General features: G+C 32.1%; 2 protein-coding genes across 2 annotated transcripts in view; both read left to right on the top strand.

The window, feature by feature from the left end:
• Positions 1 to 5,199, top strand: part of LOC118190356 (uncharacterized) — a 35,460-nt gene extending 30,261 nt beyond the window's left edge. Inside the window, exons 9-10 of the mRNA XM_035361063.2 lie at positions 2,639 to 2,734; positions 4,820 to 5,199. Coding sequence (XP_035216954.1) covers positions 2,639 to 2,734; positions 4,820 to 4,957 — 234 coding nt within the window. The 3' untranslated portion in view covers positions 4,958 to 5,199. The remainder of the gene's footprint in view (positions 1 to 2,638; positions 2,735 to 4,819) is intronic.
• An 8,252-nt stretch (positions 5,200 to 13,451) lies between these two features.
• The window catches only part of LOC118190340 (neurotactin-like), a 177,520-nt gene continuing 165,704 nt past the window's right edge, over positions 13,452 to 25,267 (top strand). The window contains exon 1 of the mRNA XM_035361045.2: positions 13,452 to 13,582. The gene's annotated coding sequence lies outside the window, so the exon portion shown is untranslated. The remainder of the gene's footprint in view (positions 13,583 to 25,267) is intronic.

The following is a 25,267-nucleotide window of genomic DNA, read 5'->3' as shown; positions in this document are numbered from 1 at the left end:
TTCAGACTGATATCTATTCAAATAATTTAAATATGTTGAAGTAAGCACTAAATAATTTTTTTTTAAACTTGAACTAAAACGAAATATTCAGAAAACTCTCAAGAGAGACAAAACTAGAGAATAAATAATGACAGCCTATTGTCTCTTGTCCACCAGCGGCCGAGCGGTAAAAGCCACTGAACACTGGTAGTTCGGTCCGGGGTTCGAGTTCCGGTGAACGGGCAGACTGCATGGGCGTTTTCGTGGTTTTCCCCACGTATTACGTGGATATAAGCCAGTTTCCCTTAAAAAGACTATCAATCCCTTACCGTGTAGTGCCTAAGGGCGGAGCACGTAATAAGCAAAAAAAAAAAAAAAAAAAGATCTATTATCTTTCTTTTATTTATTACATTTTTCTGTGACGCGAACAAAAAAAAATTATATAAATAATCAGAAACTTCATTGTTTTTGACAACGATTTCAGCTGCGACATCTCATGGCGTTTCAGTTTCACAGAATTTGTAATCTTGGAAAATCGGGGGGGGGGAACTGTTCACATGTAAATGTTACTCCCAAGCAAAGCGATTATTCTTATTGCAAAAATTCGTAACAAAGGATATTCATCTTTTAACAAATAAATAACATTAATAAAAATTAATGAAATTTATATCTTCTAATCTTTGAATAATATTTACGAGGCGTATTCGGAAACTAAGTACCGTTTTGAAAAAAAAATAGTAAAACAACTTTTTCGAATCCAATTTTATTTTTACATGAAAATACATGTCTTAAACTATTTTTGAACATAGTTTCCGCCAATGATCAAACACTTGTCATAGCGGGTGACCAGTTTTGTATACCATCGTCAAAGAAACTTCCCGCCAGTTTCGATAACCACAGACTCCACAGCATTTTTCGTCTCATCGTCAGATCCAAAGCGCTTGCCACCAAGCTTGCGCTTCATGTGCAGGAACAAGTGATAGTCGGACGGCGCTGTATGGCGGGTGATCGAACTGCTTCCAATGAAACTGTCGAATTAACGATTGAGTGACACCAGCAGTATGGGGCCGAGTATTGTCATGGAGCAACACAATTCCTTTACTGAGCATTCCTCTTCGTTTGTTTTGAATGGCACGCCTTAGGTTTGTTAAAGTCTCACAATATCGTCTCGCATTAATGGTTTCACCTCTGGGAAGAAATTCAGTAAGCAAAACGCTTTTCCTATCCCAGAAGACAGTGCACATAATTTTTTGTGATGACATTGTCACTTTGAACTCTTGTTTTTTCGGAGAATGAGTGTGTCTCCACTCCATCGATTGTTTCGATTCTGGTGTGAAATGACACACCCAAGTTTCACCTGTCACAATTTGGTTTAAAAAGTTTTCTCCCTCATCACTGTACCGCGTGAGAAATGTTAGGGCACTACCAAGTCGCTTTGTTTTGTGAACATCAGTGAGCATTTTTGGAACCCATCGGGAACACAGTTTGCGATAATTCAAGCGGTCAGACACAATTTCGAACAAAACAGTACGTGAAATTTGTGGAAATGCCTCTGAAAGAGTTGTCATTGTGAAACGTCTGTTCTCATGAATTGCTTCATCAACTTTCCTTACCAAATTATCGATGACAACAGAAGGCCGACCACTCCGAGCCTCGGCGTGGACATTTGTTCGACCTGCATTAAACACTCTTACCCACTTTCTCACCATTCCATCACTTATCGCGTATTAACCGTAAACTTCTGTCACTTGACGATAAATTTCGGCCGGTTTAACATTCCTCGCGTTGAAAAATTTAATCACGACACGAATCTCACAGTCAGCGGGAGAACTAATTGTCTTAAACATTTTGAATGTGCACAGGAAACTGAAAACACAACATAGAGCAACCAAAATGGCGACAATTGAAAGTCAGTGAACAAGAAAGACTAGTGCGCATGCGCGGGACGCCTACCACAGCGCTACGACAGCGCTCGAATGAAACGGTACTTAGTTTCCGAATACGCTACGTATATTACAATATAAATTAATTAGCTGCATTTCTACATTTTTCGAAATGCTACTCATGTTTGTTTTTGGTAGTGAAAATAATGTAAACCTGAACGCCAAACCATTAAAATCTTAAACTTTTCCTTCAAAATTCTTGTCATAATAATGCTAATTATTTTAAGGTAAATGCATTCGCGGGCCCCATAAAATTGCTTCGGAGGCCGCCAGTTTGAGACCATTGCATTAGTCTGTTCCTCACATAAGTAAATAAAATTACATAAATGAAATTTATCTGAATAATATTTTTAGAACTTAATAAAAGCAATTGATCAGCTGTGCAAAAAGAAAAGGTCACGTATAACCTGATTTACAAACAACTGTACAGTACTTATATATATAAAAAAAAGCTAAAGGGTGTAAAGATTGCCAGTTACAATAAGGTTACTTACTTATGATAGTCAGCTGCCAGGAATACTTTAGAAAGCAAAAAATTTACTTTCCGAAACGTGAAAATGTAATCTGTCATTTTAATTGTTTGTCGTCTTAAGTTTAAATGAATCAGAGGCTAAATACGAATGTTTATTTATTCTTTGAAACTAATATCTATTAGAAATTTAAGCTTCATGGTTAACGTCCTTTTCTTTTAATTAACGTCCTTTTCATTATTTCAGCTCTACTTCTGCAGATACGTGGAATCAGAAGCCTATTTTCTGGTAGGCGGAAGCCACAAGAATATCTTACGTATAATAGATGTTAATACTCGTACGGTATGAAAGCGTTTATTTATTATTTTTATATATTTCTAGCTGTCTGGTATTGTCTTTTGATAAAATAACAACTAAAATTTGTAAGGAGCTTTTTTAACCCCCTTTTCTCTAAGATTAAAAAAAATTATAATTTTGTCGCATTATTATTACCACTGCAACTTAGATTTCCAATTTGCGACTCTCGACTTATGCCAATTCCGTCTATTTATAGACTTAAGATTATATGTGACAGCAAAGAAATTGTATGATTCATTGTACGTTAGAGTTTCACAGAAATGCTACCTACTAAGCAGGCTTTGTATTTACATATTAATTGTAGACAATATCAATAATTTGAAAAGTGTAACGTTGTCGGCATCAATAGTTTTTCAAAGAAGCATCAGCAGAAAAATTAATATGAAATTTAAAAAGCAACTAAGCAATAGTTTGAAATAAGATGCAGTGGAAGGTTCAGATCTCGAGGGACGTAACTCTACTTTTAATGAAAATGCAGAGACAGTTTACACATTTTTAAAGCGATTTCGGCACTGTTTGATTTTTAAAATGCGAAGAGTATTTTTTTAAAATGTTTGCTCTGATAGCATTTTTGATGATCTGTAAGTCTGCATGGTGATTACCATGATAGAAGGGCTTTTCGTAAAATTTCTAGGGTTAGTAATTTTTATTTCTCTTAAACTACTTTCTAGAGTTCATCAAACGTAGAAGTTTGCGTTTACAAAGGGTTTTTTTCAAGAGAGCAGAGGCAAAACAGTCCGTAGGTGAAAAATCGGAGGACTTCGCAGGTATAAGTTGAAAAGATATACATGATATATGAGAGATATACTTTTAGGCTTGTCTTGATGAAGTTTCATTCTTTGAATGTCCTTGGGATAAATAAATGCAATTTTGTATGTAAGTATCGGATATTAAACTTTCTTTTGATAATACTTTGAGCTGATTTAAAAAAAAATTTCCACTATTTTTACTTTGTGAGAGAACTCTGCCACAGTCTTGAGCCCTGTACTAAAATGTTCCTTACATTGACTGATCTACGTCTGTAAATTTTTTTCTCGTCGTTTTCGATAGTAAATACTCTTTTTTTATTGCAGTCATTTAGACAAACTCGTCCTTCATCAAAGGTCATTATGTATTTCCATTTATCTCCCGCTAAAGCATCTTCATACAGGTTCGTACAAAAAATCTTACTTTGACCCGTATGCCTCGGCAAAAGCAAGCTGGTGAACTGAGTTCATTTTTTCTCAGATTTTAAACTGAAAATCTCGGTTTGTTATTTTATGTATTATTGCTGCAGATGTATTTAAGGACTTTTCACTTGATTTGAGTCTGCGGAATTTTCTGTTGTCACCCATGATTTAACTTTAGAAACAGTAAGTACCTTTTTCTGGTATTCCATGTTGAAGACTGACGGTTTTTCCTTTTCGATAAATAAGGTTCCTTATTTTGCACTTCTAAATTTGAATACCGTGCATTTTTACAACGTTTTCGAATTATGGAATAGAAATAGTTTTCTCCGGAAAGCGTAAAGACATATCCTCTGATCCACATCTTCTTTATATGATACATTTTGAAAGAAGGATCAGTTTTAAAGCTGCAGACAATATTTCTCATTGCTTTTTTTAAAATTCTTTAACAAAGTCGTTCTAAAAATGTGTCAACATACTCTGTAGTAGCGTCGTTAGAAAATTCAAGGGTAATTATTAATATTCTATCAACAATAAGTTACACTGGAAATTTTTTTCTATCGTATGTGCCAATATTTAATCAAAATCAGACTGAACATCAAAATCAGAATCAGACTTTTGCTGAAAGAATTTATCGTTGAAGAACTAATAGAGTAAAAACGTTCGTAGACTATCAGGATTCTGTTGTAATTGAAATTGCAGCGGTTTAAAAATATTTCTGAGTTCATAGAATGAAAATTAAAATTTTAAAGAAATCTCAGAAATCTTTCTGTAGGATTTATTTTCCACATTGCAACCTATTTTCTAACGCATAACAGTATAGATCAGAAAACAGAAACTTTAATAAATGAAGCGAAACTTATCCTAAAATATAGAAATATTTCTGTGTACTTTTTTTTTTCAGACTTTGGGTTCCGTTCGTAATCTAAAAGGGGCGGTGTATTTTGCAAGAGAATTACCCAAAAGCAGTCCGCTTCTTTATGTAGCCAATATTTGTTTTGGTTCTGACAATGATGTCTACGTCATACAAGTAGAGACTTGACAATACGTTGGATTCTTTTATTAAAACATGTACTTTTTGATTCACATTCTTTTTAACTATTTATTAGTATTTCAGTGTTACAAACATCTATTTATGAAATTTCAGTGTAACTTTTAGTTATTTGCTGTAATACGTGTAAGACTGTATATAATAAATGTCTGCTTTATGCAACAATTATTACATCAAATTTAAATTCTTTCATTTATGAGCTTCATCACTTGAAATGCTTAAAATTATGCTTGTTCTGTTAGCTGAATTCAGTTGCACACTTTAATATATATTATTCAGTGTTAGTACATTTACACAATTTTCCAGTATTGGAAACGCAGACATACGATAGTGATGAATGAAAAAGAAATTTTTTTCACATTTTTCACTAAAATATCTATTAAATACGACTAAAGTATTACAGTATGTATAGCGCATTATAAAAAATATGGTTAGTTTCAGTATTAGAGGAATATACATAAAAGTTAATAATGTAAAGTGCCTCCACAATAAAATGACCATCACTTCTGGCCTTAGCGCGGCCAATGCTGAAAAACCAAGTGCCAGGGAAAAAAAATATGTGATGAAAAAAAAATAATTAACAAAAATCTAATATGTTACTTCTTGACTCATTAATATAATGACCGTTTTACACATTGCAAGTGAAAATATAAGTCTGATCAGCATCATAATAATGGAAAAATATGTATGAAGTGAGTATGTGTGAGTAAAAATATGTAAGACAATTATATATTCTTATTTATTAAGGCATTGAAAACTGTATTTCTTGTTTCCTCTTGTTAATAAAATTGAGTCATTTGATTTTAATTATGATTCATTAGTCAATACCTAAAATTTTACCAAATATGGCTACGTTCTAAAAAATTAGCACTCTGTTAAAGAAGGGATACAAAATGCAACAAACAAATTGCTTAACAGTCAGTGCTAAAGGGAAGAACAAGCAACATTATCATTCCTTACGCAGAAATTTAAATTGTTAATGCACTTATAAGGTTTAACGTCTTTCATTACTGTAAACTGTGACCCAAACTTTGATAGACGTAAAGCGGCTTAAGTCTAAGTACAATAGACTTAAGAAGGGTGTAAAAGACCCTTTGTTTTAAACTTAAACGGATGAACACCTAGTGCCTAGTGCAGAAGACACACCTAGTGCCTACAAATACGAAAGCATTTATGGCAAGAAACTCAAAGTTGAGGAGTTTAATCCAGAAGTTGGTTCGGATTTCACAGGCGTGAAATTAACCATCGACAAGATTTAATGCAACGTCGAAGATAGAAACGCTTATCTAGAATAGGAAACCTAGCAATGTGGCTTTCACGAAGCAGAAGACGCTCTGAATTAACCAGTCTCAAACCAGTCTTATTTATATACAAGCGAACTAATTTGCATTCTGGCAGTAAAAGGGTAAGAGAGAAGAGACAGTAAAGATCCAAAACATAAATTAACTGGTTAAACAAGTCGAATAAATTTCATGCACGTAAATCAAAATTTTCAGTTTATTTGAAAATTTCTGAATTGTAATAAAAATCTCTGAAAAGTTGTCGAATCACGTGATCGAAACGGTTCCCGAAAATTTGAAAAATTGAAAAGCGTAGCAGAAATCTTGCCAGACGGTAGCACTGATTTAAACGACAAGTTTAAAAAAGCATAAGCGATGGAAACATGTACTTTAATTCGACAAATGTTACCAAGAACTCAGAAGTCTCAAATTGGTTGCATTCATGGGAGCTATGTTTCAAACTTTCAGTACAGCCCACAACTGAACTCAGTCTTTATATAGCCTTCCAGACTCTTATTTTATATAAACTTACTTTTTGCGCCACTGAACAAAATTCTTCTTCCTTGCGTTATTGTATAACTCTGCTATTTTTATTGTTTATCATTTTATAAAATAATTACAAAATGCATTTAATTCAGAAAAGGAAATTTCGTGTATGAACTGAAAATATTTAACAAGCCGGAAAATATTTACAAGAGGGAGAAAACAATTATACTTTGTCATTTACTTCTTAATTTTTTTATTTTTATCAAATCTTTAAAACTATTAAGATACCACGCTTAATGATAAATTTTTCGTAAAAAACGAAAAAAATACTCTCCCATCGAAACGGTTTAAAGACTGAGTTTAAAAATACTGAAAGTGCTAAAATAAGTGTACTAATTCTTCTGCTTCTCATGGGATATCATCTCTATAGATATTACTAATTTATATTTTTGATTTACGCCTAAACAATAGCACAAAAAATACTTGTCCTTCACTGATTTTATTAAGCCGTTTTAACATACGGCCACTATTCGGGGACTCGCGATTGTAGGGAGCCCGAATTTTGAAAAATTTATTTTGATTCTTCAGAGCGTCGGCATAGGCCAGAGGCGTAGCTATGGTTTTTATCGCCCGGGGACGACTGAAGATTTTGCGCCCCTTTCTCTGTGCCAAGAATGGAAGACATTTCATTCTAAAATTTCGTAACATCAATTTGGCGCCCCTTGAATGCTGCGCCCGAGGACAGATGTGCCCCCCTTGCCCAACCCTAGCTATGCCACTGGCATAGGCAAAAGCATCAGAACTTTATAAAATCATTAAGCTTATGTTTATGCTAAGATGACCTTGCTTACGATTTGTTCTCAAAATCTAGAGGTTTGTTTTAGATGATACTATCATGTTGATGGTCGAAATGTGTAAGTCGAATAAGAACTTCATAATCGAGGATATCAAATATATTGTTGAGTACCTAGGTACAGTAGTACATTAGATTGAACTGGCTGACATCACCACAAAACCTGATGAAATATCTCTCCTAACTGACCTTCCATAAAACAAAGTACTGCAAAGCGTACCTCACTAAATGACAGCAACTCAAGGAGGTTCTAGGGCATAGGTGCCAACTGCTTCAGCAGCCAAGCCAGATTTTAGAAATGAGATTTCCTGCAGGATCAGAATCAATTCTTTTTAATTATGAAAGCAAACGATACAACAATATGCTATATTGTGCAAATTAGTTAGAACGAAGCGATGTTTTTGATAATTTACGTACAGTGATAATACATATATAGTGATAATCATAAAATTAATAGACAATATGTCCTTTTTCAGCAGAAAGGATCTCCAGAATGTTCTTAGGCATTGTCTGCAGTGGTAGTGTGCATATATGTTTTACATTTTTTATAATGGAATCACAATATTATAACGTTCTTAATCATGAACTCTTTTGTCATACAATCCATTTTGCTAGCACATTTCTTGAGAACGAGCCGCAAATTTTTCATCTGATTTAAATCTAATAAATTTCCAGGCCAGTCCAGCTCAATAATTTTATTTTCTAGCATGAAACTTGAGACAGATTTCGCATACAATCAAGTTATGCTGACATGTGCCTTCAAAGATTTCCAAGAATGGTATTATCTTTTTTAAATTCTTCTATACTTCGATGAATTCATCTTTCCACCAATACGAACTAGACTTTTACCGCAATCTACAGTGAAAAAATATCGAAACATTCGTTTCTGTGGATATTTTACAGTTTGTTGGATATGTTGAGGTCTTATGGATTCATCTCTGCTTCATCTGCCAACGTTAGATATGTAACCCGAACAAATAAATGAGTCTAATCACTGACATCACTGAAAATGACCTTTTCCCAGTTATTTATGGTCTAATATTTGTACTTTTTGTTTTCTTCCGACAATAATAGATTCATTTGACATGCCAAAAGCTGTTTTTATAATTGGCTTTCTCGCCTTTCGACTAACAGTGAGAAGTCTACGCCACACATCTGAAGGAGGAATATCAATACCAATAAATAATATATATCTTTTAAGGTTTTTTTAGCTCTTTTGAGACTGGTTTTTGTTGGATTAATAATGCTATTTCAGAATAGGAACCGATCAGAATTTTTAGATGTTTTTCTTTTTCTTTCCTATTTGTCCTTCCTTTTTGAAGAAAATGATCCAGTTTCATAGTGTCTCTTCAGAATTCGAAAAACGCTCGATTTTCCAACACAAGGTACGGAAGCAATATGTCTTACAGTCACGAGTATGTGACTGCTAAGTTCGATAATCTTTCCACTCTTTGTAGGTGTTATATTCCTTTTTAATATGATAAAATGAACGAATGCAAAATGTACTTAAAACTATGCAAAAGTGACTTCGTCTTCTCATAGAAACAAGTTTATAAATGACGCAATCTATTGTCTAAAGCAATTCTAGGCAGTCGAAAGCAAACATCCAGATGACCTTAAAACAGATGAAACTTCTTTGAGAGACCTGCTGGAGACAGCTTGCAATCAACTTTAAATTCTGTGAAAAAATCGCTTTGTCCCGATTAATTTGCACAAGACATTAAAAACAAAATTGGGAAATAAATATATTTATTCAATAAGGGCTAGATTTCAAAAATAAAAATAGTAAATTTCAATGGAAGTCTACTTTTGCTTGGGAGAATTAAACACATCAATGTCGATATCGACCGATGCTGTTGCTACACGCAAAGAATTTTCGAAATTAATTAATATCAATGATTCGTATTCTCACCTGTGATTTGATATGCTTCGCCCGACAAGCTGTTCACAAGTGTTTCTAAATATAGCAGTCATTCGATAAAGCATACTTCTAAAATGCAGGATATTTCTTCTAGTCCAAATGTTTTGTAGAAATCCTCCAAACCAATCTGATGGAATTTCTCTTTTAACTGTGTTTCACAACCTATTTTACAATGTTCCATTGGTAATCTTCCTGGTAATAAATTGATGTATACGGAATTTATGACCAGGAAGACAATAATTTAAATTTAGGAAATCCGAATCCTTACAAAAATTGATGTCAAGCTATCAGTTTTATTGGTGGGATAAAACCTTTGGCAGAATGAGGGGGATATTCTTGCTTACCTATGGACCTATTATTTTGGCTGCATCCAGCAACATTAAGCCTTTGGTGAACAGGTCCATCAAAAGTACAAGATATATGTGTGCCATATAACATCAAAGGGCTAACTGAACGATAGATTACATCTTGCTGTTCTAAATCTATTTTAACGTATATGGTATTTTAATTAATTGGTTTTCCAGTTATTATTTGTGATCGGAAGCTATCCGATGTGTTGTAAGAGAATGCTCCCTGTTTCAGAACCTTTTAATATATTTAACAGCCACTTATTTTTATAATGAGTTATAAAAGTCTTAAAAAGAAATTTTCTATATAAAAGTTTCCTTTGCTTACTCATAAAATGTCCTATTTTTAGATTCTAAACTTAAGTTCGATTTAAAAACAATGAAATTTAAGAATACCACCAGCAGTTTCGAATAATTTTGTGTTATGCAAAGGTTCCTAGAGAATTATTAATGCTTTTGAATAGCATTATTAGTCCAATATTGGATATTAATCTCGAAACTGGACTTTGCGTTGGTTCACTATGAACAGCGTAACACTTTTCAAATTGTTGCCACTAAACGTTATCGCTCTGCATTATTTTTAAAGAAATTAATAATGAAGAATCTGCATGTATGTATGTATGTCCCTTGTATTGTGAAAAAACGATAGTACCTAAGGCCATCCATTTCTGAATAACGTTAACCTCCACCTGAACATATGCGCCTGGAAGCCTAATTTTGAATTTCGAATTTGTTTTATTAGCGCAAAAGGGACGTTAGTCCTGAATGGGATATGAATGAAGTCTCGAAACGACATTCTGCGTTGAATCACAATAAACGGAGTGTCACTTTTCAAATTGTTGCCACCAAATATTATCACTCTGCATTGAATTTAAAGAAATTAAACACTGAAAAACCTGCATGAATGTATGCATGATTCTCGCATTGTTAAAAAATAATGGTTATCTAGAGCCATCAAATTCTGAATAACGTAGTCCTCCATCCGCATATAGGCGCCTGGAAAACCAAAACTGGAATTTTGGATTTGTTTTATTGTCTATTTTATATTTTGTAAAACTTTAACGAATATTTGATTAACAAGCTCAGCGACTTCAAAGCAAGCAATGGTAACACTGTACGATAAAAAACATTTTTGTCTCCAGCGCTCGAGACTGTCTATCGGAAATCCAAAAGATATTTTTAAATATTTTGTGATTTTTGTTGCGGAGTTGAATTTTATGTGGTGCAAGGGCGACGAACGGTGATATTTAATAAAGTCAGCACATAAAAAGTTAATAATAAAAAGGCCAAAGAAAATTTTGTTATTCGTCTTACTAAGAAAAAAGAATATTGATATGAAGACTTAAAAAAAATAAATAAATAAATAAATAAAAAAATGTATGGCAACATTTAACACTGCATCGAGAATTCTAAACATATACTACTATGTTGCCTTTAAAATGTTATTTTTCTGTTGAATTGTATATGGCGTAAATGGGAAGAAAATATTGCTTAAGAATAAAGCTAAAAAAAAAAAAAAAAAAAAGGGATTAGTAGGAGTAAGTGCATAGACTGCAAGCACAGCAACAGCGTAAAAAAGCTTAAAAGCCTTTTGGGCAGCCTTTAAAATCTGAAACTTTTGAAATTTCTTTTTTCTTTTTACTTCCTTGTACGAAGTAAAAAGGAAGTATTGTAATCGCGAAAAGTTTCAGGCAGTATATTTCAACGAAAATATCTATTATTTTGACCGCTATCGAATGCAATTTAACGATGTTTTTGCGTGATATCTGTACGTAAGGACAGAATAAAAGACTCGTTTCCTCCAAAAAAGTTATAAAACTGCTTTAAAATTAATTCTGAAGAGAATTTTTCGTGGCTTCTGTACGAACGTATGTACGTACATGCGTACGTACGTACGTATCTCGCATAACTCAAAAACGAGTAGCATCAGAACGTTGAAATTTTGTATATAGGACTGCTATAACATGTAGACGTGCACCTCGTATTTTGGTTGCAATCGGCTGCACCAAACGTATATAAATATATTTATATATATATCCACTGTGTTACCCGGCTCAGTGATCTCAGTTTCTTTACTCTTATATGTTTGTAAATTGTACATTTTTTGCTTTAAAAATGATTGAATTATGTTGTTTTTATCTTCTGGTTAAGGTTTTTATGCCTTTAGTAAATCTGTATGCAATATTTGTACAATTATCAACAATTTTAAAGTTGTTTAAGTACCGCTTTTAATATTCCTCACAAGGAAGTCATGAGGTGTAGACATCAGATTTTTTAATTATATTTTCAGATATATTGTTCACTTTCAAAGATGGTCGCTATGATTAGTATCATTGTATTTTATTCATATTTTGTTCATATTGCAAGAATGAACATTTTTTTTAAAATTTCTTTTAATGTATATATATATATATATACATATATAATTTATTTCCTAAACCGTATTGCGCAAGTAATAATAACTTGTATTCGCAATAATTGGATTTAAGTTCATACAACATTTGATATGCTAAATAGCAGCTATTAGCGCTATTTATCTCTTACCTAATGTACCCACTTTATATATATATATATATATATATATATATATTCAGATAGAATACACATTATTATTTTAAATTAACATTGCGCTGTGTTTTATTATGCTTTTTTTGTAAAATAATCCTCGGTTAATAATGTATTACAAAAAGACGTTAATTACCATCACAAGCATAATGAACTTTGTTTATAATAGCTATTCAAGAAGTGATGAGATAAAACATTGCACGTTTTTTAACTATAGGAATACGCAATTAAGATGAAAAATATTTTGCAAATCATAAACTCAAAAAATATGAGACAACTGTGCAATTTTCTTGCATTCTTATTTCAAGAAATGGTCTTTTTTGTCAGTTTAAGCCTAAATCTATTCAGCCCTTTATATGAAGGCAGAAAGCTTAAGTAAGCTTAAGCTTAAGAGAAATTTTTGGAAGAGTAGAAATAAAATAGTTTATATTTTGAAATAAAAAATTTTTGGAACTTTGTTGGATAGCTAAAGGCTACCCAACAAAATACTGAATGTTCTGTTATTTTGATATTTTTATTAACTACAGACTGTTTATTCAAAGAGTTCAAATACTTATGTCTGTTTATTTTCAGAACTTTTTGAATAGATTACTATTATTATTATTTTACCAAAAATGTTTTGAATGACATTTTTCAAAATAAGCAAGTTTTAAAATAGATGATGTATGTGAAAGAAAATAAAATGCGTTTCCTAATAATTAGGGACTGATATTTGCAAATAGAGCTAAAAATTGCAAGTATCCGAAAACAAATGTAAATCACTATATTCTCTCAGTGAAATGAGTTAAAAATATTAATAAATAATTCATTGGTTTTAAAAATATTAATAAATAATTCATTGGTTTAATAAGTAATTCGTTGGTTTTGGTACGCTATAAAGCATTTTGTTCCATCAAAAAAATTTTTTTTTTAATATTTGGAAACAAATATCCGGAAAGTTTAATATTTCGTCAACAGATGGCGCTGTAATACTTCGTCCAGCGTGACGTCAAACAGCGTTTCGGATGAGTATTCCTAAAGCAAAGAAAGAGCGGGCATTAGCTCTGCGTGCGCATTTGTGCTTAGTTTTCTTGGTAAAAGTGGCGTTTGTTTCCACTCGTTAATCGTTGACGCCGGTAGAAACAAACCGGCAGAATTTTTTTTCTTTCACTAATCTTGTTCGAGGTGAGTGTTTAAGTAGTTTTAATTCTTGCTCATATTTTTTATACCTGTGATGTCAAATCAGATGACAGTTTCGTGTAAATAACGGTTGAAGATGTTAGATTTTGCTCCGAAATGGAAGAGGTATCAATATTTACCTGTTATGCCCGGGCATCGATTTCATCCAGGCAAACCATCCGGATTTGTTCTATAAATTCGTACTCTCTTCGGCTGCTATCTTCACTTTCTCATGCCCGTAATTGCTTAAAAAGTTGCTCTGAATTAAACTGTAATATCATTTAAATGACTTGCGTATGAATTAGAATTAAACTATTCTCTTAGAACTTAAAATATAATTCACAGAGGTATACTGTGTAGTTAACATATAATAATAAACTAGTTCATTTCGAATTTTTTTTTAACCCCCGACTGATTCAACAGTTATGTATTATGGTTTTTAAAGATTTTTTTTACTGTGAATTATTGTATATTTGACGCGCGGTTAATTGAATTGTAAAGTTATTTTAATTGTTACAGCTATATAGTCGGAGTTTTAACTACACTTTTACATATTCATTGATCTCTTGTGAGACTCTTCTAGGCATCAAAATTATCTACTTATATGGATATTAGATATAAATGAGGAGACCTCTACTTGTCTTGAGCATAGAACCGAGTGGCCTTTTTGTGATTATGATATTACGTTCTCAATAAAATTATAATTTTATTTAACTAACTTTTCGTCATCTGATAATCTAAGATCTAGTGAGAAGCATTTTTATCTATATATCGCACATCGCATGATTGGTCTTGAAAAACTGAACTCTTTTTAAGTAAAAGCTGTTATTCCGTTTTGTAGTATCTGACCTGTTTGTTACCATTCGTGTATGGAAAATTCATGCTAGTCAAGTTACATTATTGTTAAATATATCATTAGAAGAACTAATCATATTTTATATTTCAAAAAGAGAATATTCAATTTTTTAAAAAATCTTTTGCATCTACTGTAATACGAATTTATTCTAAATTAGTGTTTCAAAAAGAGACTATTCAATTTTTTGATTATTTTTTGCATTTATTGAAATGTAATTTTTGACAGATATTATTTAAATTGTAACGATCGAATTCTCACATGTGCCTGCCTATTCTTCTACTATTATATCATTTCTTCAGTGTATTGTTTTCAACTGTTGATTTATTCATTATTACATTAATAGAATTTGATTTCATATTCTTTATGCAAATATTTGAGTTTGGAAACTGGTGTACTGTTTTGTATCCTTGTTTATTAGATTGTTGGAATTCATAAGTTTCTTTTAGCAAAATTAGATTAGCCATTTTTAAATGCAAAGACCTGACTTTTCAGTGTAATGGTTCTTTTTAATTTTTAATACCATTTACAGTTATGTGGTTTTGTAGTTTCTCTCTTAAAACGATCAATTTACCTTGATTACTTTTTTAATCATAAAATGGAACAAGTGTTTAAAAATGCAGAAGTATGGTGTTTTATTTTCGTGCATTTATCTGTTTTTCTCCTCGAATATTTTAGTCCACCGTATTTAAAAATTTCCTTGAGAGTATTCTTTTGTATGTACAATTTTTTAAAAGCAACAAGTGTGTCTTTCAAAACCTTATGTTTGACACTTAAACGATCGATGATAATGAAAGAATATGATGACACCAAAATGTACATTTCTTTGCTTGCACTGATAGATTAAGTATGTCCTTTTCCGTGTAAACTCTTGTTATTAATATAGTGTTTGAAATTATCTTATACAAGTATATGTTATGATATGGAGACCGCCCCCTAATGGGGTGGAACCTGATGCGTTCAGTTTATGGGGGGACACGCTGCTGACCTTCTGCGGACCGGGAAAATTCGAGTACATTGAGGTGGGGTGGGATGGGGGAGTCATCTCCGCACTGCTTTCATTTCGTAGCGCACTTTTCCCTCAAAGCCCCACCCATTTTATTTTTATTTTTTTGTTCCCCCTTGGACTCTTTTTCTTTCAATCCCCTCCATTTTTTTTCTTTCTTTCTTTCTCTCTCTCTTTTTTTTTAGTACCTCAGTTGAGAGGATTCGCCGCCTAACACGCGCTGAGTTCATTCTTTTGCTTTGTTCGGATTCGTATTATAGACAGGGGGAAGACTTCCGTAAACTTCGATGATGATCTCTCGAACGAAACAGAAATCCAATATAATATGGAGAGAGTAGAGGAGAGGGAGTTTCATTTTTTGGTTCTCTGATTTTGTTTCAATTTTTTCGTAATGCTGTATTTAATACATGTTTTTTTTTTCCCTTTTTTTTATAAAAGGATGCCAGCTTTATAGAGCCCGAATGACGGTTATAGTTCTTATGTCGATGAGCGGAACAGTTGCTTCGGCTTCGAAATGTTTTGGTTAGGTTGGATCCATTATTATTACATTTATTGGATTTCCTTTGATTACTGTATTTATCGAACATTTTGGAAACATCAAATTTGCATAGGTATTTAAGAAACTATAGTTATCGATGAAATCATGTTTTATTTCTTTTTGGCTGATTTTCTTTTATTATTATTTTATTTATTAGCCAAATAGAATTCTTTTTTGTAGGTATGATTAGATTTTATAAATGGAATTGTCTGCATTACAGATTTCTGTGTTTATCAAAAATTATAAATTTGGTTAGGAAAGTCTTTTGTATTTTGTTATGCGATTATGTCCAAGCGGACGTTAAATTAATTGAAAATAAAGTTATCAGTCACGTTAATTTTTCAAAGATGATTACTTAAATGGGATAATATTTATGGAGGCTTATGAATTTCTTTTTCCGACATTTATAGTGTTATTTTCTGTTTCCAGAAATTTTAATTCGAATCTTAAATATATAGGATATTTCAATGAAAATGATATGCTTTTAAAGCGAAATGACAACCATGTTTAAAATATTATTCCTATCGCTAATATTTGTTTATGATTAGTTTGCTTTGACAATTCATCATGGCGAAAAACACATGCTTCAAGAACGTTAATTTGGATTTAAAAAAGAAAAGAAAAAGGGTCTTCTCAGATGAAGCTTATTTCTGTTTGATATGGTAACAAACAAAATTGTCGTTTTTTGGTGTAAAAACACCTACAAAAGATGCACGAATAGCCCTTGCATTAGGAAAATGCTTATAGTTTGGCTTAAAAGGAAAAGCCACTGTTTTTGTAATGGGGCTGTAATTTAATGGTAATCAACCATTGTTTTGCCCCATGCAGTCCATTTACCATTACTAGATCATTCGACACCTGCTCCACCTCATTTCTAACTAAAAAATATATGTATACATTTGTTGAGAATTAAACTATTTTTTTAAGATGTTTTATAAATTAAGCATAAACGAGTAAAAATATGTTGATAAATACCAAAACTTGAATAAAAGTAGGTTTTATATTTATAAATTGAAATTGAATGCTTAATATCAATAAAAATATGACCATATTTCCTCCTAAAACTTTGAAATTCCCTCCTGGTTGACAACCCCTGACATAATGCCGTTATCGGACTTTTTTTTTTTTTTTTCCTTGCAGAACAAAAGATGAGATACGACAAGAGTGACTAGTGATCGATAGCGATTGACGATAACAAATCTTTTGGCCAGATTTGGAGGACATCGATTTGCGGGGATTGTGGTTCCAACAAGAGGGTGCCACATAACACACTGCCAACGCCGTTATTGACGTATATTATAAAAAAAAGTTTGTTGTTCACGAAATTAAATTGTTAGTTGGCCCTCGAGAAGTTGCGATTTAACTCCTTTAGGTTATTTTTTGTGTGGCTCGAGACACTACAAAAAGTATACTAAAGGAGTTTTGAGGGTTGTCATTCACTACATGAGGTATACAGTCATCGAAAACTGGGTTTATCTAATTCACTAAACCGACAGGCCCTTTGCATTAAGCCCGAGTTGGAACGATTTGTTTGTAATTCTATTTACGTTACTTCAATAAAGAGGTTTATACTGCTTTTGACAAAATATCGTGTAGAGACATCTCTGCAGCAGTGGTTAAAATTATTTTCGAAGTTTTCGCAATTGGTGTATAATTATCTTCAGAAATTGATCCGTTCTGTGATTACTGAAATTCTAGTTTACCTAACAAAGGTTAGATTTACAAGATATTTTCATTATTATGTCCTGAAAATTTTTGCTTCATTCTCTCCTGCTTTTATGAAATGGAATCGATTCTTGTTTATTTTATTTTATTTATTTATTTTATTTATTTATTTTTTTTTGTATAAACACGCTGGGTTTATTTCTTTTCCCCTTACCTTTGAAACTGATAATGGATTCTTTCTTTCCCTGTATAAATTGACTTGTGCCAGCTCGTGTGTTGCACAGTGTGATTATTATGTAAATAAGGAAGGCGTAAAAGCAAATGACAGTCCATAATATTACACTATTGTGACTGTAGACTGCGTAGTTAATATATTCAGAGGGGAAAAGCAGGAAACGTAACTTACTCTTTGATTTGTTGTGTATCTTATCTATGACACTATAGAAAACGAGCTTATTTGCCTCTGTCGGTGAAAGACTGTAGTTACCACCCTTTGCTGTTCTGAGTGTGTTTTACACTGTAGTCTGTGAAAGTTAATCGTAGGAAAGTGTGGGGGTATCATTTTAATAATTTCCTTTCATTGTTACTTCTTGAATATTTTCTCAATAGGAATATTGTGATTTTTTTTTTTTTTTTTTTCAGAATCTCGTATTCAAGCTATTATCCTTGGAATATTTTTATCTGGGAAATAGATTAGCGTTTAAGAGTTGGTAAATCAACAGAAATAATAAGAGTTACCTAAAATTAAGCATTTTTATCCTGTATAGTTCAAATACTGCCTATAAATTATTTTAGCAATAGTGTGTAATGGTACACCTTTACATTTTTATTAAAATGATCATTTATTAAGTTTATAAAGTAGGTAAAATTATAAAACCTGCGTTCTATAAAATGAACAAAAATTAAGTGGAAGAAAAAATCATCATGTTACAAAACAAAAAATAATTTTACGTACATTTTTATTTTAGCAAATATGCGTACATTAACATTAAAATAATAAAAAAGGAAATAAAAAATGTTCAATTAACATTAAAATAATAAGAAAGTGAAATCAAAAATGAAAACTTATTTGAAGTAACAATTTACAACTTTAGAAAATAAACTGCCATAATAATAAGCAAGAAATACACACACTGCATGTTAGAGTTCGTATGTTAGCTGGTGATTCGTCACTATTTCTTTACGAGTAAATCTATTAGCATTTTCATTTTACGAAATTAGAATATTACCGAAATAACAACAAAACACTAATTGTTTTCTCTACTTTCAAAGCTGCTTAAGTTTAACGTTTAGCACTCGAATGGTATCTCCAAAGCATTTATGACGTAAGTTTAAACAAAAGTGCTTAAATGGAATTAAAAATAAAGTTTCGAAGTAAAGTGTTTTTCGTCCAACAAGTAAAATAATTATTTTTCCAGGTTCATTGCACGACTTATACTCTAGAGTTATCAGTACGATAGTGTTTACACAGTTTTAGAACGATTAACGATTTCGGGTTTATTTAATTAATGTTTAAACTCCCCCCCCCCCATTGGCAGCATGGAGGTAAGAAGTTAGATGGAGTGGCCCTAAACCGGTTTCCCCATACCCTGCTTTGAAGCACTGGCGATCCCTTCTTTGGTGACCAAAACATTGGGTAATTTACCATTCAGTTCAATGGGTTTTGACACGATTGGATGTAAATATTTTGCAATTACGTCGTAAATATGCATATAAATATATATATTTTTTTTCTACAATACTTCAGAGTCCTAAGTATATGAAAAGAATACATTTTTAAACATTCATTCTGAACGGAATTAAATGCTATACTTTTCACAGAACAGTTTGTTCAGAATGGTTTAATTTGAAATATTTTCACAAGTTTTCGTTAATTACATTAGAAAAAATTTAAGGTAATTCGATTTGATTCGGTTAAGGATTACAAAAATTAAGATCAAAGTTTATTATGCATTATTTCTTTTCTATTTATAGAGCTTCTTCCTAAACTACTTTCTCAAACATGATATGATTTTTTAGCTTCTAAGGCATCTTTTAAATCGAAAACTATAAGTCAATTTATAATTAATGCTCTATTCGGTCCTTTTCAAATCAGAGCACCTTTTAATTTAATAGTGAAATACTTTAAATAGTACTTAACTTTCTCTGAATATTTCTGAAAGGGAATAAAGTAAGGATTATTTTTTAAATATTATTTAAAACTTGTAACTGAGTTATTATAAAATGCAAGGGGAATAATTCTTTTAATTATACTTATTAGATGTTTTTACCCTTAATTTCAACAATACATATTCCAAAACTCTTCTTCATTACTTTCTTAAGTACGCATCTCATAGAAATTGCTTTACAATACCTTTTAACAGATTGCTTTCCAGTACGAACAATTCTTGCTTAAATAGTTTTATAAAGTATTTGTCAACAGGATATCAATTTACGTTTACTATTCAATGTTAAGGTTATTATATATTTAGATAATATTTATAACAATTATAAATTTAGATACATTTAATAATTAGATTTCTTCACAGTAACTTTCACAGTTATTTATAATTGAATAAATCTTTCATTTCAAATACATTTATAAATAATTTAATAAATATGTACGTATTTTGTTAAAGGCAGATACATGCTTTTTGGAAGCAGATGCATAAATACCCATAGATATTCATATTTTTCATTTCCGGCATGTGGAAATCTTTAATTTCTATGCATTCACTATATTTTTCGAGTAAAGTAATTTACACTAATTTTAAAAAGTACATGTTACAATAATATGTGGATGCGAAAAAAATTTATTTTATTTAAAATATTTTGGCGTCTGGAACATGAAATAAACGTAGCGAATACTGTATTAAATGTAGCGAAAAATGTATACAATTTTAAAGGTACGGCGAGTTCATTCTTTAAGCATAACGTTTTTGCTAAAATCTATATTTTTATAGTTCAACAGCTTAGAATTTTATGAAACAAATTCATAATCAAAATCGCTATTATTAGTTATCGCAAAATAACCAAGATGTGATTTTTGCGTAAATGTCGCTAAACTATACAAATTGCTATTATCCATCATACTAGGAATGTTTCTTTTATGCGGAAAGTTTTTTCGATTTGTATGGAACTGTCGTGTGTCGAAAATACTATCAGAGCGCTGTCAAGCGAGCTTCTGAATGTAAACAAAAAAACACCCCATCTGGTGACCGAAGCTTCGGAGCAGTGCTTCACTTCTAATGCCGATTTGGCCACTCCTTCTTTTCTTACCTCTATAATTGGCAGGCGCATTAGCTGATTTAGGTATGGCTACTACTAAGGCCTGAAGTGGTGGCCACTTTATTGTGGAAGCACCTTGTAGAGTTCCTCACTTTGGAATTCTAAGTTAATGTTGGAAGTGAGGAATCTAAGAACTGATAAGCGAATAATCGCTAGAGTTCGGTGACAAGAAACAAAAAGGTAGAAGGGTAACTAACCTTTTATTATTCCAATAAGATTTAACAAAACTCCGCCTGGGAGTGTACAAGCAAAGCCCGCACTTGAGCTTGAACTTAAAAGACTAAGAATTAAACTAAAACTAAGATTAACTAGAGAAGTATAGCCGAAGCTATCAAGGTTCAGATTGAGCTGGCCCCTTAACTTATTTGATTACGAAGCTTAGCAAGGGCCTGAATACGGCCGTGCGTAATAACAGCTTTGAGAGAGAGAGTGGCGAAAAAGTAGACGCGCGTAAATCAGAAACTCTGATTCTCTCTGACTCAGTAAGTAACTTCGTGGTTTAAATACCACTCCTCCTCATTAAATATTCAGCAAATTCCAGGAAGTAGTAAGTTGAAGTTAAGAATTTGACAGGAAAGGAACTTTAACTTAAAATTTAACTGTTAATAAAATTAACATAATCCTTGCAACCTAATAGGTGGAACACTGTTACCTCCTATGAAGGGACGGACAATTACAACCACGCCTTCTCCGGGATTCGAACCGCTAGGCTTTTTCTAGACTATACATCTGCTTCGTGATTTCCATGCTTTTGTAAAATTTCCAGGAATATTGATTTCCATTCCTTTCCTCTGCTTTGCAGGACATCTGTCGTGTTGAGTTTGCGCTTAGAAAGATTTCTTTTCAAGAGAACAGAGGCACATTAGTCCATAGTTATAACGTCAGAGTGTTTCGTAGGATTACGTTGAAAAGGTTATGTATGCAGTACCTGTATCAGTGTTCATTTCTTGGTGCTTTTGGAAGTATAGCTTACTGCTTTTTCTTGACGAAGTTTCACTCTTTGAAAGCCATTAGGATTTCCTTCTGTAAATATCGCATGTAAAACTTTCTTTTAATTGTACTTTGAGTAGATTTTAGCATTTTTCCCACTCTTTCTAGTTTTAATTTCCCATTGTAAGAGAATCCTGCGACAGTCAACCCCTTACTGAAACGTTCTTTGCATTGACGGAACTAGATTTATACACTTTTTCCTCTCCGTTTTTGAAAATAAGTATATCTTTTTTTATAGTAACAATTTAGGGAAACTCATGCTCATCAAGCGTCACAGTGTATTTTCGTTTTTCTCCTGTTTTTGAGCAGGGCTCTACAAATTGTTCTGCGTTGAGCCGCATGCCTTGGGGAAAGTTAGTGAACATTGTTTTTTTAAGCTTTCTGAAGTTATAAATCTTGGTTTATTATTTTATTTATTGCTGCCGCCGATGTATTTGAAAACATTTTAACTGATTTTTGTGTAGGGGATTTTCTTTTTACCAACGGCTTAACTTTAGAAGATTTAGAAACAGTATTTACCTTTTTCAGGTACCCGTTTGGAGTCTTCTTTCTAAGTAGAAATGTGCCTATGAAATGTGAAATGTGTCTGTGTCTTCTTTCCGTTCAATGATTGACATTTCCCCCCTTTCTTATTAATAATATTGCTTATTTTGAGCTTAAAAATTTTATTACCATGTATTTCATAACATTTTTGAATTAAGGAATAAGAATATTTCTTTTCAGAAAGCGCAAGAACATATCCTTCAGTATAAAGCTTCGTTACATGCGCTATTTTGAAAGAAGAATAAATTTAAAAGTAGAAGACGATGTTTCTTATTTCAAATAATAAGCTGTTGCCAGAAATTTTTATTTCAAAGCATTTGCTTTTATTTATCTTTCTTTTATTGAAATCGTTCTAAAAATGTCTAAACACCTTCTGTACTATAGCAGTTTTGTTGCGGCAAAATTTACTGTGGTTATTAGATCCGTATGTATCCGTATGTATTTCCTAGCTTTAAATTTTTCTTTAACTGCCAGACAGTTTTTGAATTTGTTTTTCTTTAATTAATTCATGAGAAAACCTTTGTATATAAGTGAGAAAATTTTTATAAGCGGAAGTCGAAAATTTCTTTTGCGCCTCTGTAATTTGTAAACGTAAGACTTATTTTATTTTTTAACATTTCTCCAAACATTTGCATCTAACTCAGAATTCTTTGGAAGAAAGAGGTCTGCAGCAAAGAATTTTTAAGATTTACTGATTGATTACGCTTGATTTGCTGTTGAAAATTAAATTAATTGAATTTTAAACTGAACATTGAATTTTAAAACTCTGCAAAATGTATTCATCGTTCGATGCTGGTTTTTCGGAAAAACTCTCCGCATTTTGCTGAAACCTAATTTCTTTGAAATGCGTATAACTTTTCTGTAAAACGAACACGAGTTTTGCCTGAAGCTGCATTTAAAACAACACTAAATTATTTACCCGCTGATGGTTAGTTGATCCAGATCAGCACCGAATTTGAATTCTCGGAACTGACTTTTATGTACCTGAAACGGGTGAGTGCTGATTTATTTAGCAGTTTAGAGAAGAGAATTCAGGTTATTGTTAGAGATCCACGGGTCTGTAGGTCGCTAGGGTTATTGAAGGTATCTGTAAATGAACAACTTTGTTGAGATCGTGAACATTTTCTTTATTGTCAGTTAAATAGTGTTTTCATTTTGTTAGAAACCTAAGTAAAATAGAGTAAAATTTAATTTTTTTGTGATCTTTTTTATTGCATTGCATTCTGTTATATTTTTGCATATTAGCTTTCTGTTATATTTTTATACAATACCCAAAACCGACCTATTTATAGCAATCCAGGCTTAGACCAGAAATTAAATTTTTCTCATTAGCTTTTCAGGGCCAGGGTCAGAAAAAAAAAATCGTGTAATTTTCCATTTCCTCAGTGCATTTAGAGGACGCGCTCCTCTAAATTTTAATATCGATTTATCCACATAGTGATTGTTTTTGTCTTACGAACGAAGACAGAGCCTCGCAAACTACACGCGAAAATCATCCCGAACCTTCCCTTATAACGCTTCAATTTTATGCCAGCATAATACAAGATTCGCTCCATCATTGAGAAGCAAACACGTACTGTTATTCGGTCTACAATTTTCTGTCTATGCTGAGTTAACTGTATATTCGCCTTCTCCAGTTATTTTTGAATGCTTTTAATTCTGTCTTAAAAATCAGAATTAAAAGCTGAAGAATGACAGTGGCTGACTTAAAAGTCAGAATTCTTGAAAGTTTTTACGGAGAGATTTTGGTAGCGACATTTCTTGTGGTATTCTTCTTCCGCACAGCTCTGTGAATTAGTTGTCAGGTGTTAGCCACAGAGGATGTTTACACATCTTTGTAATTACTTTGCGATCGCTTAATTAGTGTTTAAAATATGAAAAGTATTTTTTAAATGTTCGGGCTGATAGCTTTTCTTTTAAAATCTTCATCTAATTTCCATGATAGAAGGGCTTTACATAAAATTTCCAGGTTTAGTGATTTCCATTCCTCTTCCACTACTTTCTGTCCATCAATCGCGGTGGGTTTGCGTTTAGAAAGAGCTCTTCTCAAGAGACCAGGGAAAAAAAATCTGATGTGTACACCACATGGCTTCCTTGTACGGAATATTAAATTATACGCATTTTTTCTTGCATTTCATTTAAACGTATTGGATTGAATTAAATCTACTTCCCCGACAGCGCATAAACCATAGTAGAATAAATTTAAAATTCATTCTATTTGATTACCATAGCGATATTCTGACGCTAGGTTCACTTAACAGTATTATATTTCGTTCATATTATAACTCAATGCACAAAATTTACATCATTTAAAGAATTATCTAATCGTTGCCGCATGTTCTATTCAAATACCATAATAAAGATAGAACGATGTATAAAAGAAATTCAGCAAACAAAACAAAAAAGAAACAGTTTTTCACAGACGATTGAGTATTTCTCTTTCAATTAATTCAGTTCTCACTTCGCGACAAGGCAAAAATACATAAAAACACAAAATATATGTATTAAAAATTACGAAGTAAATCTTAAACACTTATTTCCTCGAAAAAATTTATTGAATTCGCAATAATAAATGAAGGCGTTATCTTTGTTGTTGTGAAGCTAAGTTTCTCTAGATTGGCAACAAATCCACTAGTCTGCTGTTTCAAATGTAAACAATCAATAGCCGCCATCAAGAAAATTATTAGGCTTAGCGGCACTTAAACATCTTTAAAATTGTTGATAATTCTAAAAATATTGCATAGAGGCATAAAAACCTTAACCGGAAGATAAGAACAACATAATTCAATAATTTTTAAAGCAAAAAATGTACAATTTACAAACATATAA

The sequence above is a fragment of the Stegodyphus dumicola genome, chromosome 2 (genome assembly GCF_044657685.1).
Source record: "Stegodyphus dumicola isolate Sdum_Otavi_A_Nest chromosome 2, ASM4465768v1".
NCBI classification, from domain to species: Eukaryota; Metazoa; Arthropoda; class Arachnida; order Araneae; family Eresidae; genus Stegodyphus; species Stegodyphus dumicola.
The sequence above is the reverse complement of the archived record's forward strand: the minus strand, read 5'-3'. Positions and strand labels throughout refer to the sequence as shown.